The 15961-nt window shown below is 37.1% G+C and overlaps 1 protein-coding gene and 1 pseudogene across 1 annotated transcript in view; one reads left to right on the top strand and one right to left on the bottom strand.

The window, feature by feature from the left end:
* Positions 1 to 6462: 6462 nt before the first annotated feature.
* Positions 6463 to 7125, top strand: LOC113180629 (high mobility group protein B1 pseudogene; annotated as a pseudogene).
* A 5120-nt stretch (positions 7126 to 12245) lies between these two features.
* Positions 12246 to 15961, bottom strand: part of Ppm1b (protein phosphatase, Mg2+/Mn2+ dependent 1B) — an 82878-nt gene continuing 79162 nt past the window's right edge. The window contains exons 6-7 of the mRNA XM_026385699.2: positions 13319 to 13366; positions 12246 to 12348 (exon numbers count right to left, since the gene is read on the bottom strand). Of these exons, the coding sequence (XP_026241484.1) occupies positions 13319 to 13366 (48 nt within the window). The 3' untranslated portion in view covers positions 12246 to 12348. The remainder of the gene's footprint in view (positions 12349 to 13318; positions 13367 to 15961) is intronic.

Here is a 15961-nt window from a genome sequence, read left to right as displayed (position 1 = left end):
AGAACCAACTTTTAGTTTTGTTAATTTTTTCAATAGTTTCTTTTGTTTCAATTTCATTGATTTCTGCTCTGATTTTAATTATTTCTTGCCTTCTGCTACATTTGCTGTTGTTTTGCTCTTCCTTTTCTAGGGCTTTGAGATGAAGTGTGAGCTCATTTATTTGTTGGTTTTTTCTTTTTTTGAGGAATGACCTCCAGGTGATGAATTTCCCTCTTAAAACTGCTTTCATTGTGTCCCATAGATTCCGATATGTTGTGTCTGTATTTTCATTTATCTCTAAGAATTTTTTTATTTCCTCCTTTATGTCTTCTGTAACCCATTGATCATTCAGTAACATATTGTTCATTTTCCATGTGATGTAGGATTTTTCCTTCCTTCTTTTATCATCGATTTCCAGTTTCATTCCATTATGATCAGATAAAATGCATGGTATTATCTCCACCCCTTTATATTTACTGAGGGTTGCCCTATGGCATAATATATGGTCTATTTTTGAGAAGGATCCATGTGCTGCTGAGAAAAAAGTATATCCATTCGATGATGGTTGATATATTCTATGTATGTCAGTTAAGTCTAGGTTATTGATTGTGGTATTGAGTTCCATAGTTTCTTTATTCAACTTTTGTTTGGAGGATCTGTCCAATGGTGAGAGAGGTGTGTTGAAGTCACCCATAATTATTGTGTTGTGGTCTATTTGATTCTTGAACTTGAGGAGAATTTGTTTTATGAATGTCACAGCACCATTATTTGGTGCATAAATATTGATAATTGTTATGTCTTGTTGGTGAATGGTTACTTTTAACAGTATATAATGTCCTTCCTTATCCCTTTTGATTAACTTAGTCTTGAAGTCGACTTTATTCAATATGAGGATGGCCACCCCTGCTTGCTTACGAGGACTGTGTGCGTGGTATATTTTTTCCCATCCTTTCACCTTCAGCTTGTGTATGTCTTTTCCAATCAGATGTGTCTCCTGGAGGCAGCATATTGTTGGATTTGTTTTTTTAATCCATGATACCAGCCTATGTCGCTTTATTGGAGAGTTTAAGCCATTAACATTTAGAGTTACTATTGATATATGGTTTGTACTTCCAGCCATGTTTGATTATTTATCCTTTTTTTTAAAAAAATTTAGTTTGTTTCTCCATGATTATCTTTCCCCCCGCCCTCTGTCTTTACCGAAGCACTTCCCACTGATGGTTTTGGTTATTGTTTTTCATTTCTTCCTCGTGTAGTATTTTGCTCAAGATGCTTTGCAATGCTGGTTTTCTGGCTGCAAATTCTTTTAACTTTTGTTTATCATGAAAGATTTTTATTTCGTTGTCATACCTGAAGCTTAATTTTGCTGGATACAGAATTCTTGGTTGGCATCCATTGTCTTTCAGTGTTTGAAATACATTGTTCCATGACCTTCTTGCTTTCAGCGTCTATGATGAAAAATCCGTTGTTAACCTTATTGGTTTACCCCTGAATGTAATCTGCCTCCTTTCTCTTGTAGCTTTTAATATTTTGTCTTTGTTCTGTATATTGGATATCTTCATAACAATGTGTCTTGGCGTTGGTCTACTGTGATTTTGTGTGCTCGGTGTCCTGTATGCATCTACAATTTGTATATCTGTTTCCTTTTTTATTTCTGGAAAGTTTTCTGTAATTATTTCATTCAGCAGGTTACTCAATCCCTTGGTTTGAATCTCTGTACCTTCTTCTATCCCGATGACTCGTAAGTTTGGTTTTTTTATGTTATCCCATAACTCTTAGATGTTTTTCTCATGATTTTTTACCAGCCTTTCTGAGTTGGCTAGACTCTTTTCAAGATGATATATTTTGTCTTCATTATCTGACGTTCTGACTTCTACTTGCTGTTAGTGATACTCTCAATTGAGTTTTTAATTTGGTTTATCGTTTCCTTCATTTCTAGAATTATTGTTTGATTTTTTTATAATCTCTATCTCCTGATAAAGATGCTTAACTTCTTCTTTTATCTGTTTATGTAATTCATTTTCAATGTGTTCTTTCACTGTTTGAATGTGCTGTCTCATATCCTCTTTAAGGTTCCATTCCATCCGTCTAAGGTGCTCCTTGAGTTCTTTATATGACCATTTTTCTGATGACTCTAGGTCCTCCTGAATATTTAGGCTGTCCTGTATTGTTTGTACTCCTTTTCTTCCTTGCTTTTTCATGCTGCTCATGTTACTTCTTGTTCTATTTGACTGCTGAGTTACTGTTTACTCCTATAAATTTATTTGATGCTTGGGAGGAAAGGTATTAGAAGGGAAGGGAAGAAGTCATTAAAGAGAATGAGAGTAAGCAGGTAGAATTCAAGGAAGGGGGAATAAGAAAATTGAAAAGAAATGAAAAGACAAAAGAAGAAAAACAAATAGGAAATAAAAAAAGAAAAATTTTTTAAAAAATAATAATAATAAAAAAATAAAAATTAAAATTAGAAGAAAAAAATTTAAAAAAATTTAAAAAAATTTAAAAACAAGAAAAATGAAAATAAAAAAAAAAACAAATCAAAAAATAAAAAAGAAAAAAACTAATAAATGCAGTCTTAGAGTTTGATTAACTTCTCTTCCAGTAGGTGGCGCTGTGCCCACCAGGCCAAGCTTCTCCTGTCAATACGTGGGAACCAATCACTGTGCAGCAGCTCCTCCTCCCAGATTGGGTGAGTCTCCAATCCTGAGTGCCTAGGGCCTCCTCTTATGTCTAGTCACTTCCCCACTTTTCCTCTAGCCAGGCCCCTCTCTCCGGTGACGCTCACCACAATACTGGCTACACGCCAGGTCTGCTGCTCCCGGGAGCCCTGTTTTCATGAATGACTGGGCACACTCTCCCTGATTGCCATTCCCTCAGACCCTAAGTTTGTAGAGCTTGGGTCTGAGAATCCTCAGAGAATTTTACTTGCCCTCCTGTAGCCACGGCCCCAGTAGCTGGTGCAAGAAACCTCAGGTGTAAGCACTGGTGGGAGCGGTAGCCGGGAGTTCTGCGCTGCCAGTCCCGCGCCACTTCCGATTCCCTCGGTCTGGCTATCGCGCTCACGGGAGAGCTGGGAGGGGCCCTTAAGGTTTCCCCGATGTGTGGAAAGGGAAGGCTAGGGGATAACACACCTGTAGCCGCAGGTTTCAATGAAGTTATCTCCTCCGCCGCAGTCTGGTGACGTCAGTTCTCTGCCATGGTGGTATCTCTTGCAAATGGCGACAGTTCGTTTCCCTTTGCCGGGTGACCAATGCAACGGGTGGGTCCTGACTGTTTCTCCCAAGCCCTGTTTCAAACCTGTGGCCACTACCTATGAAGGCTCGGTTGGCATTTACCTCCGTAGGATCAGAAGGGCTGACCAGTTGTTTCAGCCGGATGGATCAGTGCTGAGTCGCAGCTGTTTGTCTGTGGGAAGCAGGTGAACGGGAGCTTGAATTCAGCCGATCCGGGCTCAGTGTGTGTTCTGAGAGGCCCAGACTGTTTGCCCCACGTCAGCTCAGCATTGCCTAGTGATCCTGCCTCAGGCCTCACCACCCCAACCAGCATTCAAGCACCTCAGTATTCACCTTAACTAATTTTTTAAAAAAATTTTTTAGTTGTCAATGGACACATATCTTTGTTTTGTATTTATTTATTTTTATGTGGTGCTGAGGACTGAACCCAGTGCTTCACGCATGCAAGGCAAGTGCTCAACCACTAAGCTACAATCCCAGCCCCACCTTAACTATTTTTATTGTGGCAAACACACACACACACACACACACACACACACACACACACACTTTACCATATTAGCCATTTTAAAGTGTACAGTTCATCAGTGTTAAGTTCATTCACACTGTTATGAAACTTACCTTCAGAACTTTTTATCTTGCAGATCTGAAACAGTATATCCATCAAACAAGTCTCCTTTCCCTCCATCCCTAGCTCCTAGTAACCACTTTCTCTTTCTATGAGTGTATTGTAAGTAAACATCTTATATGAGTAGGATTCATACAGTATCATATAGTAATTCTCTTTTTTTTTTTTTTTTGGTACTAGGAATTGAGTCCAAGATTTACTACTGAACTATATCCCCAGCCTTTTTACTTTTAATTTTTAAATTTTGAGACAGTAAGTTGCTTAGGACCTCAAAAGATTGCTGAGACTGGCCTTAAAGTTGAGAGTCCTCAGACTCTCGAGTGACTGAGATTACAGGCATGCACGATTGCACCCAGCCATATTTGTCTTTTTTTTTTTTTTTTTTAAAGAGAGAGCGCGAGAGAGGGAGAGAGAGAAAGAATTTTAATATTTATTTTTTGGTTATCGGCGGACACAACATCTTTGTATGTGGTGCTGAGGATCGAACCCGGGCCGCACGCATGCCAGGCAAGCACGCTACCGCTTGAGCCACATCCCAGCCCCATATTTGTCTTTTTGAGACTAACATAATGTCTCAAGTTTCAACCATGTTATGTGACAGGATTTCCTTCCCTTTTAAGACTAAATAAATTTTCCTTGTATGTTTTGTTTATCAATTCATCTATCAGATATTTGGTTTGCTTCCATCTTTTGGTCATTGTGAAAAATACTGCCATGAATATCAATGTGAAAATATCTTTTTGAGACCATGCTTTCAATTCTTTGGATATATAACCAGCAGTGGGATTACTGTATTATATGGTAGGTTTTTGTTGTTGTTGTTTGTTTGTTTGTTTGGTACTGGGGAGTGAATCCAGGGGCTAACTACTGAGCCACATCCCCAGTCCTTTTTATCATCAAGTTACAGGGCCTCCCTAAATTGCTAAGGCTGGCTTTTAACTTGCAATCCTCCTTTCTCAGCCACCAGAGCCAACTCAGAGATTACTGCCTGGCTTACCACTCCACATTTTAAAAGACAGATTTTAATAAGTAGATCTTCCTGATTATTGGCTGAGGATAGCACATTGGATTTTTTTTTTTTTTTGTACTGGGAATTGAACTCAGGGTGGCTTTACCATTAAGCTATATCCACTGTCCTTTTAATTTTTTGAGACAAGGTCTCTGTGGAGAGCAGGCTCTGCCCCACTCTTGAGTTATTCCATGATGTTTAGAAAAGCAGTTTTCAGGCTGTGCCTAAACCTTTTTCACTCCATTTTGTAAAGCAGTTGTTTGCCAGAATCTACTCCATTTTGAGTTTAAGAGCCAAGGTGGAGTCTCTACCTTATTTGTACAAGTAAATGACCACCATCTGCCTGGCACAACCTCAAGGCATAAAACTGACAAATTAATTGTGATAATAAGAATGACCACTTGTGAACTTACCAAATTAATCAGAAGCACAGGTATACATCGGTGTATCAAACTCCTATTGGAAAAACCGGGCCCATGAGCTTAGTAAACACATCAGACCACCAAATGAAACAACCCCCTCATTCAAGACCCATAAAAGGAGAAACATGCTGAGACAGAACATGGTTGGACCCTGACCCTGTAAGATGGTCACAAGCCTTGCCCAGGAAAATTGTCATAGCAATGAACCTCTGAATCTCTGTCCTGGGGCTTTAGCAGAGTTTCTTTTGCTTATGACGTTCACAAAAGTTCCACTCCAAGCTGCCATCTGGAGCTGAAACTCCAAACCTATACTGTGAAACAGCCCTCTGTTTATCTGTTAATCCATCCAATTTTATCCTGGAATAAGTTCCTGAGCTTTGACAGCTCTGTCCCCTGAAGGTCTTTGGTTAGTTTGTAGTCTTATCTGACCACCTACAGGTACAGGGACTCTGCATTCAAATCTGCTTTCTGCCTTTGTTCTCAGTTCAGCCTTCTGAACCCGTGTCTGTTCTGTTTAATGCTTTTTCAACTTTCTGTAATTATATATATATATATATATATATATATATATATATATATATATATATATCCACCCACCCACACATATATAAATACATATATGGATACATATGTATGTAATTGTGTTAAGTGTGATGTGTGACTTGAGTGTTACAGATATTAGAAATTAAGTTTGGAATAAAAGAACCTATGATTGCCCAGTTTTATGATTACGAGGTAGTCTATAAGTATTCAGTGCCACTAATGAAAGAGGTATAGCCTATGAACTTTTTGTTTTCCAATAAATTCTGACATTGTGGAAAGACACAAACATGTTTGGTCCATGTTAATGACAGTCTTGCTAAGTTGCTTAGGACCTTGCTAAATTGCTGAGGCTGGCCTCAAACTTGTGATCCTCCTACTTCAGCTTTTCTAGTGGAAGGGATTACAGGCATGTGCCACCATGCCTGGCAGCAGATGGGCTTATGAAATAAATCAGTCTTGATGGATTTCATATCATATAATTCATTCCATATAAATGACTTAATTGGCAAAGCATTTTATTCTAACTTTGTCCCTCACTTCAACTCTATCATTACTCTATCAGTTGCTCAAGAAAATCACTAAATTACTCAGATAGCAAATATATTCGTGTACACACATACACGTAACTACAAATAAATACATAAACTAAAAATGGGCAAAGGAGATCCTAAAAGCCGAGGGGCAAAATGTCATCATATGCATTCTTTGTGCAAACTTTCCAGGAAGAGCACAAGAAGAAGCACCCAGATGCTTCAGTCAACTTCTCAGCGTTTTCTAAGTGCTTAGAGAGGTGGAAGACCATGTCTGCTCAAGAGAAAACTTGAAGACATGGCACAGGCAGACAAAGCCCCTTATGAAAGAGGAATAAAAACCTATATTCCTCCTAAAGGGGAAACAAAAACAAATTTCAAGGATCCCAATGCACCCAAGAGGCCTCCGTCAGCCTCCTTGTTCTGTTCTGAGTATCGCCCAAAAATCAAAGGAGAGCATCCTGGCCTATCCACTGGTGATGTTGCAAAGAAACTGGGAGAGATGTGGAATCACACTGCTGCAGATGACAAGCAGCCTTATGAAAAGAAAGCTGCTGAGCTGAAGGAAAAATACAAAAAGGATATTGCTGCCTGCTGAGCTAAAGGAAAACCCGATGCAGCAAACAAGGGAGCTGTCAAAGCTGAAAAAAGCAAGAAAAAGAAGGAAGAGGAGGAAGATGAACAGGATGAGGAGGAAGATTATGATGATGAGTTGGTTCTAGCGCAGTTTTTTTTTCTTGTCTATAAAGCATTTAACCCCCTGTACACAACTCACTCCTTTTAAAGAAAAAAATTGAAATGTAAGGCTGATGTAAGATTTGTTTTTAAACTGTACTGAGTTTTTTTTTTTTTTAATTGTATAGTTAACGCACTACCAAATGTGTCTTTAGACAGCCCTGTCCTGGTGGTATTTTCAATAGCCACTGACCATGCATGGTACAGTGTGAGGGTTGTAAATTGGCATGGAAATTTAAAGCAGGTTCTTGCTGGTGCACAGCACAAATTAGTTATATATGGGGACAGCAGTTTTTCATCTTCCGTTGTTTCTCACACAGTTTATACGAAATAACTGTTTTTCTGTTAACTGAATACTGCTCTGTAATTACAAAAAAAAAAAAAAAAAGTTGCAGCTGAATGCTTCTAAGTAAATACATTTTTCTTTTTAATTGTAAAAAAAAAAGTACCTCAGGGCAATAACATTCAGAGTACTCTTTTGTGACTTCCAAGTTCCTTTTGTGGGGCTATTTAAAAATGAAAATTATCAAACATAAAGCAGATTTGAAATAATTTTGCAATGAATACTTATAAACCCAATGTCTATATTAGTACACTTTCTTCTTTTTTAAAACTATGAAGTATAAAACTATTTAAAACTATTAAGTATAAAATGCATACTCACCTTTTGAGATGTGTATCTGATGAGATATGACACAGGTACACAGTTAAGTATAACTACCACGACAACCAGGATACACAATAGTTTCATCACCTTACAAAGATTCAGCCCAAACCACCTTCCTACCCAAGACCTGGGCAACATCTGATCTTTTTATTTACTTACTTGCTTATTTTGGGGGTACCATGATTGACTCAGGGGCACTCAACCACTAAGCCACATCTGATCTGCTTTCTTTCGCTACTATTTTGCCTTTTCTAGAATTTCAGATAAGATTCATATGGTATATGGTCTTTGTGTCTGTCTTCCTTGATTTAGCAAGACGCTTTTGAGATTCACCCATACTATTGAATATTCCATTTATAGGGCAACAGACTGAATTTAGGTGTACTCTTTCCCTTGAAACCAGGAAAATGTTGGTCCCAGAAGTCCAGGGACTTAGAAGACTTCTATTTTCTTTATAGTATCTCTTGATTTGCCTTTCTATTTTTTAAAATAGTATCTCTCTTTTTTTGGGTAGGAAAACAGGTTTTACTCAAAGCTAGCTTTGACATCAAGGGCAGTGATACATTCCTATAATCCCAGCAATTTGGGAGGCTGAGGAAGTTCAAAGCCAGCCTCAGCAATTTAGCAAGACCTTATCTTAAAATAGAAATAAAAATGTCTGGGGCACATTCCTATAATCACAGTGGCTCTGTAGGCTGAGGCAGGAGGACCACAAGTTCAAAGCCATCCTAAGCAACTTGCCTCAGCCTCCCCAGCTGCTGGAACTTAGGCGTGCACCACAACACCCTGCTCAGTTTTGTTAATCTCAGTAATTCTGGCTGGGACAGAATTTGACACTGTGCCTAAATCATTCCTAGTTTTCTCTGTTCACAGTGCCTTAAAGAGTATGCATCTCCTCCTAACAGTGAAATCTGTTTTTACTGCTCTGAAGAGTGGCTACCTGTTGGGGAGGGAAGAGGTAGGAAGGGTAGAACAAAGGAGAAAGGGTGGAATGAAATTGTCCAAACTATCCTATGCATATTCATATATGTACAGTGAATTTCCCTTTTATATGTATCTATAAAGCAATAATTTAAAAAAACTCTAAATAGATAGAAGATCAGTAAAGAAAAGGAAAGGGAACTAGGGAAGGAGGAGAAAAGGGGAAGAGGTTGGGACTGAATTGGATCAAACTCTAATCCATGCCTATGATTATGTCAAAATCAACCTCAATGTTATATGTAATTATAATGTATAATTAATTTTTTAAAAAGAATTAGCTCATTGGATCCAAAAGAAATGTTTCCTATTTTTTTCTTTTACTAAAGAACATATTTCTCAAACAATTGGTTATATTTCAAAATTCAGGAAGAGAAAGAGGTTGGGGGAGGGGAGAAGAGAAGACTGCTCAGAAATAGCCAGGTGCCTTAAAGTTCCATAGAAGTGAACCGTAGCTGGTAAACCCAGCCAGGGATAGCAATTTCTTAGCCTCATGCCTCGCACTTTCATTAAGTGTGGCCACGTAGCTAGTTCTCTTCAACAGAAACAAAATGTGCCATCCTCAAGTTGAGGCTTGAAGAAGCTGCTGTGTCTCCTCCTTCTCCTCCTCCCTCTTCTGCTGGTTGGATACAGATGATAAAAGCCACACGATGGACAAAGCTCAGAGCTGAGAAACCACATGGAAAATATAAGCCACTGACCAGGAACACCCAGCTAGGACCACGAATGACCAAGAAGTAAACTTTGAACCAATACAGGTTTGATTGTTACAGCAGGTTAGCTTACCTTATCTTACTGCCTAGCTCTGAAAGCTGCATCGGCAATGATTCTTTTCTATTCTCCAGAGTATGCCCATTACATCTACTCAACTATTTTCATTATGTTCTTGAACTATAAAGAAGCTATATAAACAAACATATCTGAGGGTTATTGTACCAGCCAAGGTTCTTTCTTTAAATTTTAATTGAACTATATAGCATCTATATTTACATTACAAACACTACATATATTAGCAGAAATATACAAAGCTGTCTATATCTGGGGCATCCCTCTTTTCCACCCCTTTTTCCCATTTGTTATTTTTTGAGCCTTGGTAACTTAGGAAGTCTAGAAAACAAGAGTTAAAAGGGCATCCTGAACCAGTCACTGGCTGAACTCAAAGGCTAAAAAGTCAAAGCAGTTCCTTTAGGATTTGCCTATATGCACCTAACTTCCTCTCCACACACATACAGTACAATTTGTCAGATATTTGTTGCAGTTATTCTAGTTGCTGAAGAGTTGCTGTTACATGTAAGTCCCCTTGTCTGTGATGTGAGTGGCATCCTCTTGGATGAGGCACTGTTCTATCCTGTACAACCTACAAGTTGCTGTATTTGACCCTCAAGTTGCATACCAAGTAGTAGCTTTGATTTTCTTTTAATGCATCAGGATTATTATTATTATTTTTTGGGGGGCACCAGGAATTGTGTCACTCAGTGGCACTTAACCACTGAGCCACATCTCAGCCCTATTTTTTGTATTTAATTTAGAGACAGAGTCTCACTGAGTTGCTTAGTGCCTCGCCGTTGCTGAGGCTTGCTTTGAACTCACAATCCTCCTGCCTCAGCCTCCCAAACTGCTGGGATTACAGGCATGTGCCACCACACCCAGCAGGATTATTATTATTTTTTAAAATTAAAAAAAATGTAGTTTACATTGGCCCATTTTTTCTGATATTAAAGCAACTGGCATTGATGTATATGTTTCTGATGGTGAAAGACATTTTACTAGCATGGGCATAGCATGCTGTTATACTATCATATGAACATTATGTCTTTTTTTTTTTTTTTTTTTGGTACTGGGGATAGAACTCAGGGGCAGGGCCCTCGACCACTGAGCCATATCTCCAATCCTGTTTTGTATTTTGTTTAGAGACAAGTTCTCACTGAGTTGCTTAGGGCCTCGGTTTTGCTGAGGCTGACTTTGAACTTGGGATCCTACTGCCTCAGCTTCCAAGCCACTGGCATTACAGGTGTGCACCACCATGCCCAGCTGAACATTGTCTTAACTGTAAGATTCATGTGTGGCCAATCCTGAAAAAACCACAAGCCCTAAAAATAAACACACAAGTGTGTATGTATACATTTGTGTAGACATATGTATGTATACATTTATTTATATATGTGTGTGTGCATGCATGCTACAATAACTAAACACATTCATAAATCATTAGAAAGGAATTTATTTTCAAAGATAATTTTATAAGAGTTGAGGATATAACTTAGTGATAAACTGCTCGTCTGGCATGTACAGGCTCTGGGATTCACTTCCCAGTACTGGGAAAAAAAAGTTATGGCTTCAAAGGTACTTTTACACAGCCAACCTTCTAAAATTTAAGTGATGATTCTATTTATAGGATTGAAGTTATTCTGAAACAAGAGGAAAGTACCTAATTCTAACGAACTCCAATTTGGTCTTTACTTGTAGAAGTCTTAGTACACTACAAGCTTGAAATCCCAATAAGTCTACTCAACGTTCATTCTGAGATTAAATAGATAAAACTAAAGAAGTTTGATATTCCACATAAGTATAAAATAGAATTATCCAGGGATCCAAAATGGAGAGGAATTTTTTAATGATTTTCGCTAAAAGAGATTATTTAGTATCCTTCAAAATGTTTGCTACGTCATTTCCTGAAAGACTTATTTCAATTTTATTCGGAAAGGCAAGCATTAACCTTGGCATACCTTTGTGCTTAAGAACCAAATATTTTGTTTCCTTTTTCCTACCACATATTCTTGCACTTTTCAATTTCACTGTGGGAATATCATCTCTCAGAAAGAAAATGTACTTAGTTACTCTACGGATACAGTCACTTACCACTCCCTGATTATAAAAGCACATTGACTAACAAATGGAATCATAATAAGTGGTACAAGAGGAGGGGTTGCCTAGGCAATGTACTGTGTCCCAAAGTACTATTTTTTTTGGCCACTTGGAAGAGTATCTATTAGAAAATACTTGAGACAAAGCATGTGATTAACTATTTCCTATGTTCCTCAATGTAGATCTTGGAAATCACCTAAATTAAGCCAAAAAGGGCTTCATTAAAGGGGGCTGTTAGGTTCATGTTCCTGTAGAACAGGCAGGTTACAACCATACTTCCTTTCACATGAAGTATAAACACTAACTAATTTCAGAAGAGATGTGGGAATGGTAAAAAACAGTCATGAGATGCTCTTACACATAAATTCAGAAACTGCTGATCTAAGTGGTACTTTTAGGATAACTGAAACAATAATGAAAGATTAAAGCTGGCTTTTACTCACGAAGAATCCTGAAATAAAACCACAAGTACTACCAAGAAGCCACAGGTGTTTATTGCATGAATAGGGAAAACATGAATTTGAAGGGCATGGTGATAGCTCTTCTTTGCCTCCAATAAATAGTTAAAAGATTAATAGTTTAATACAAGTATAAATAACTATGTGCTCTTGGGCTCATTTTTCTTTCAGGTTTACAAAAACAAACAAAAAAGAACCTTTTTTTCCTTGAACTTCTGGGCTCTTGGTAGGTTGGCCAGTCACTCACTGCCTTGTCACCAGAGTTCTCAGCAGGTTTATCAATTGACATGCCCAAGACTGCCATCTGGTGGAAATGATAGACATTGAAATGATTTTTTTTTTAATTTTTCAAAAATAAAGCCAGTTGCCTACTAAAAGGTACAAACAATTCTGAGGGGTGAGGAGGTAGCTTGTTATAGTATTAAGATATATAAAACAGGTCTACTGTCATGTATAAATAATTAAAACATTTAAAAAGAAGAAATATAAAACAAGGTATCGAATTTTTTTGACACTGGAGATTGAACCTAAGGGCACTCTACCAATGAGCCACATCTCCAGCCCTTTTTATTCTTTATTTTAAGATAAGGTATCACTAAGTTGCTGAGGATGGCCTCAAACTTGAGATCCTCTTGCCTCAGCCTCCCAAATCACTGGGATTACAGGCATGCACCATCAGGCCCAGCTAGGAATCAATTTAAGAAAGATGTGGACCACATGAAAAAAAAAAAAAAAACCTGAAAAACTATACTGGGGGCATTATAAACACTTGTATAAATAGAAAGATGTAGCATGTTCCTGGAATGGAACTCATGTCTGCTTAAGATATCAATGGTCTTCAAATTCATATATACAATAATATAATCAACATATTAATAGGAGTTTTATTTGGCAGGCAAATATTGGCCATATTACTCAAAAGCTCAACTGGCATAGACATATTCATATTTTTATAAAATTAGGTATAATAAAGGGATACTCTTCATATAAGATAATAAAAATGTCTAGTAAAATTATGATAATTAAAATGGTATGTTATTCATGCAGAATACGAAGCAATAAAATGCCCATAAAAATAGAAGCATATATAAGAATAAAGATCATTTCCAAAGAATGAGAAAAGATTGACTTATGCAATAGTTAGTGTAAGGCAATGATGGAAAAGTTATGGAAAAAAATATCAGATTTTTGATCTATAAGTACCAGTATTAAATATTTATGAACAAACATTTATTTAAAAGGCCAAAGTCATAAAAGAAAAAATATTTACTTACTCATAATGTGAAAAAAATGTCAGTGTATACATCTGAAGGTTGATGAAACTGTCAAAGAAAATGATAAAATTCTAAAACTTTGGATGTTAAAATGACACTTCTCAAAACTCATCAAATTTAACATCTAAGGTCTTTCCAGTTTTCTGGATATAAATTTTATTACTACTACTACTACTTTTTTTTTTAAGTAAAGCAAAACAAATGCCACCATATTTGATTTAAAGAGCATATGGAGGGCTGGGGATGTGGCTCAAGCGGTAGCTAATGCCTGGCATGCGCGTGGCCTGGGTTCGATCCTCAGCACCACATACAAACAAAGATGTTGTGTCCGCCAAAAACTAAAAAATAAATATTAAAAATTCTCTCTTAAAAAAAAAGTGCATATGGAGAGCAAAAGGGAATGTTTCTGACCAAGCACACATATCCAGTACCCTCTAGGTCTGAGCATCTTAGCCCTCTTCCATCATAATGAGTTAAAAGACCTTATTCTGCCTGTAAGAAATGCTAACACAAACACAAAAAGGTTAGGGTAAGAAAATGCACAGAAACAGTAACACAATGTTAAGATTTAGGGGGGGAAACTATGATGTTGAGCTTGTGGTTTGGTTTTTCAGGAATTCAGTCTTTCCATATTGATAGGTGCCCTTTGTTCTTGGTCTCATCCCTCAAAACCTTTCATTAAAACAATATCAACAAACTCATAAATAATATTACAGTATTGAAAGGCAAGTAGTAAGCTGAAGAAAATAATTTTTTGTATTTAATAGAATGGTTAATTTTCTAAACATTAGGAGCTCTCACAAATCAACAAAATAAGTATCAATTGAAAATATGCATCATAAAAATGCTGTCAATTAAATTACAAAAATGCATTATCAAAACTTATGATTATTTTATAGTTATTACAACAGGTTTTTAAGGCTTAGATATTTTTTAAATCTTAGTAATGCTATACCTGTTATATATTAAATCAGTGTGGTCATTTTGAAGACATTTAAAATCACATTTAAACTTAACATAGTCCCAACAGAGTACAGAATTATGAACGGAAATGTGAATAGGTATGACTAAGTTAATGCAACTATGCCATGTAGCTACCTAGCCCATGACAGTGGAAAGATGCCACTGATCTAAGTTGCTTCCCAATTTCAAAGATATTAAAATGTCTTGTTAAAAAATAGTAATTGGGGAATTTAGATTTTTACATAAATGACAACTTTTTATAACCCATTTCTCTCAGTCTTATGTTTTCAAAGTATTAAAACATATCCACTGCCTCCAGAAGCAAAGCTATAGCAAATTCCTGCTGCCAGGGTTCAGGGTGCATTAACCTGACCCTTCCTCCATTTCACCAAGCTGCCTGAAAAAAAACTATTCTATGTTAAAGGATGCTAGTAGGCTAAGGGACAGGAACACCTGCTCTACATCAGAAAGAGTCTAGAGACAGTCACTTCAAAAGCTCAGGAATTCACACTTTCCAGCTGGAACTAGATTCAAACATTTTTGCCTTGGAGAAAAAAATATCACTTTTTTTTTTTTTTTTGGAGGGATGGGTACTGGGGATTGAACCCAGGGGCACTCTACAAGTGAACTACGTTCCTAGCTCTTTTTAAAATTTTGAGTCCAGGTCTCAATAAATTGCTGAGGCTGGCCTCCAGCTTGTAAACCTGGGCTTATATGGTGTGCAGTGCTGCATCCAGCCAAAATAAGTATTTTAATGCAACGTTTTAAAATATCATGATAAATATCCAAATTTTAAGTAAAGATAGAGTCATAACTCTGAATTTTACTTTTGCCTTAGGCTTCCTCATAGCTTGGCAAGGGGAAGAAGCATAGTCATGGTAGATTAGAACGAGTGAGCAATGTGGTACCACACTACAGTTTAAAATTTAAATATACAAGGGAGCGGAGGAATTTTCAATATCAGATACCAAAATGGATGCAAGCTGTTAAGAATCAAAGTACAGATTATTACATTTTTATTAAAAGGAACTAGATTTAAATAAGATGAAGACACTGGGGGTGGGGTGGTGGCTCAGTGGTAGAGCACTTGCCTAGCACATGTGAGGCCCTGGATCGATCCTCAGCACATGAAAATAAATAAAAGTATTTAAAAAGTAAAATAAAAGTATTTTAAAAAGTATTTTAAAAAGTAAAATAAAGGTATTGTGCCCAAATACTACCTGCCAGAAATCAGCATTTACAAGGATGAAGTAATGAATATGACATGATGGCTGCACAAGTTAGACAAAAAGATAATAGACGCTAGGATTAAGTGGATCATGTACAGTTAGAAAAATTGGTCATTTGATAGGGGAAGTTTGGCATTGGCACAATTAGCTAGCTGTGTGACAAAAAAATTAAAGATTCCTTAGTTCATATTATATGTAGCAGTATAAAAACATAATATGTATGTTTGGGGGACGGGAAGACTTTGGAACTACTGAAGGATGCATCTATTTGACAGACTGGGAACGGTTACTATCTGCTGCTAAGGTTTTTTCTATAGATGCAGTGTCTTTGCACTTCCTGATTGTGGCAGCCTAGATTGATTAGAAGAATAGTGGAGAGAATTTTTGCAATTCAGAAATAATCTTGTAAACAGCAAAGAGCCTATTTTACTCCAAAGAACCTAAACTTTGA

The sequence above is a fragment of the Urocitellus parryii genome, chromosome 12 (genome assembly GCF_045843805.1).
Source record: "Urocitellus parryii isolate mUroPar1 chromosome 12, mUroPar1.hap1, whole genome shotgun sequence".
NCBI lineage: Eukaryota > Metazoa > Chordata > Mammalia > Rodentia > Sciuridae > Urocitellus > Urocitellus parryii.
Note: the sequence above shows the minus strand (reverse complement) of the source record. Positions and strands in the feature narration are given on the sequence as shown.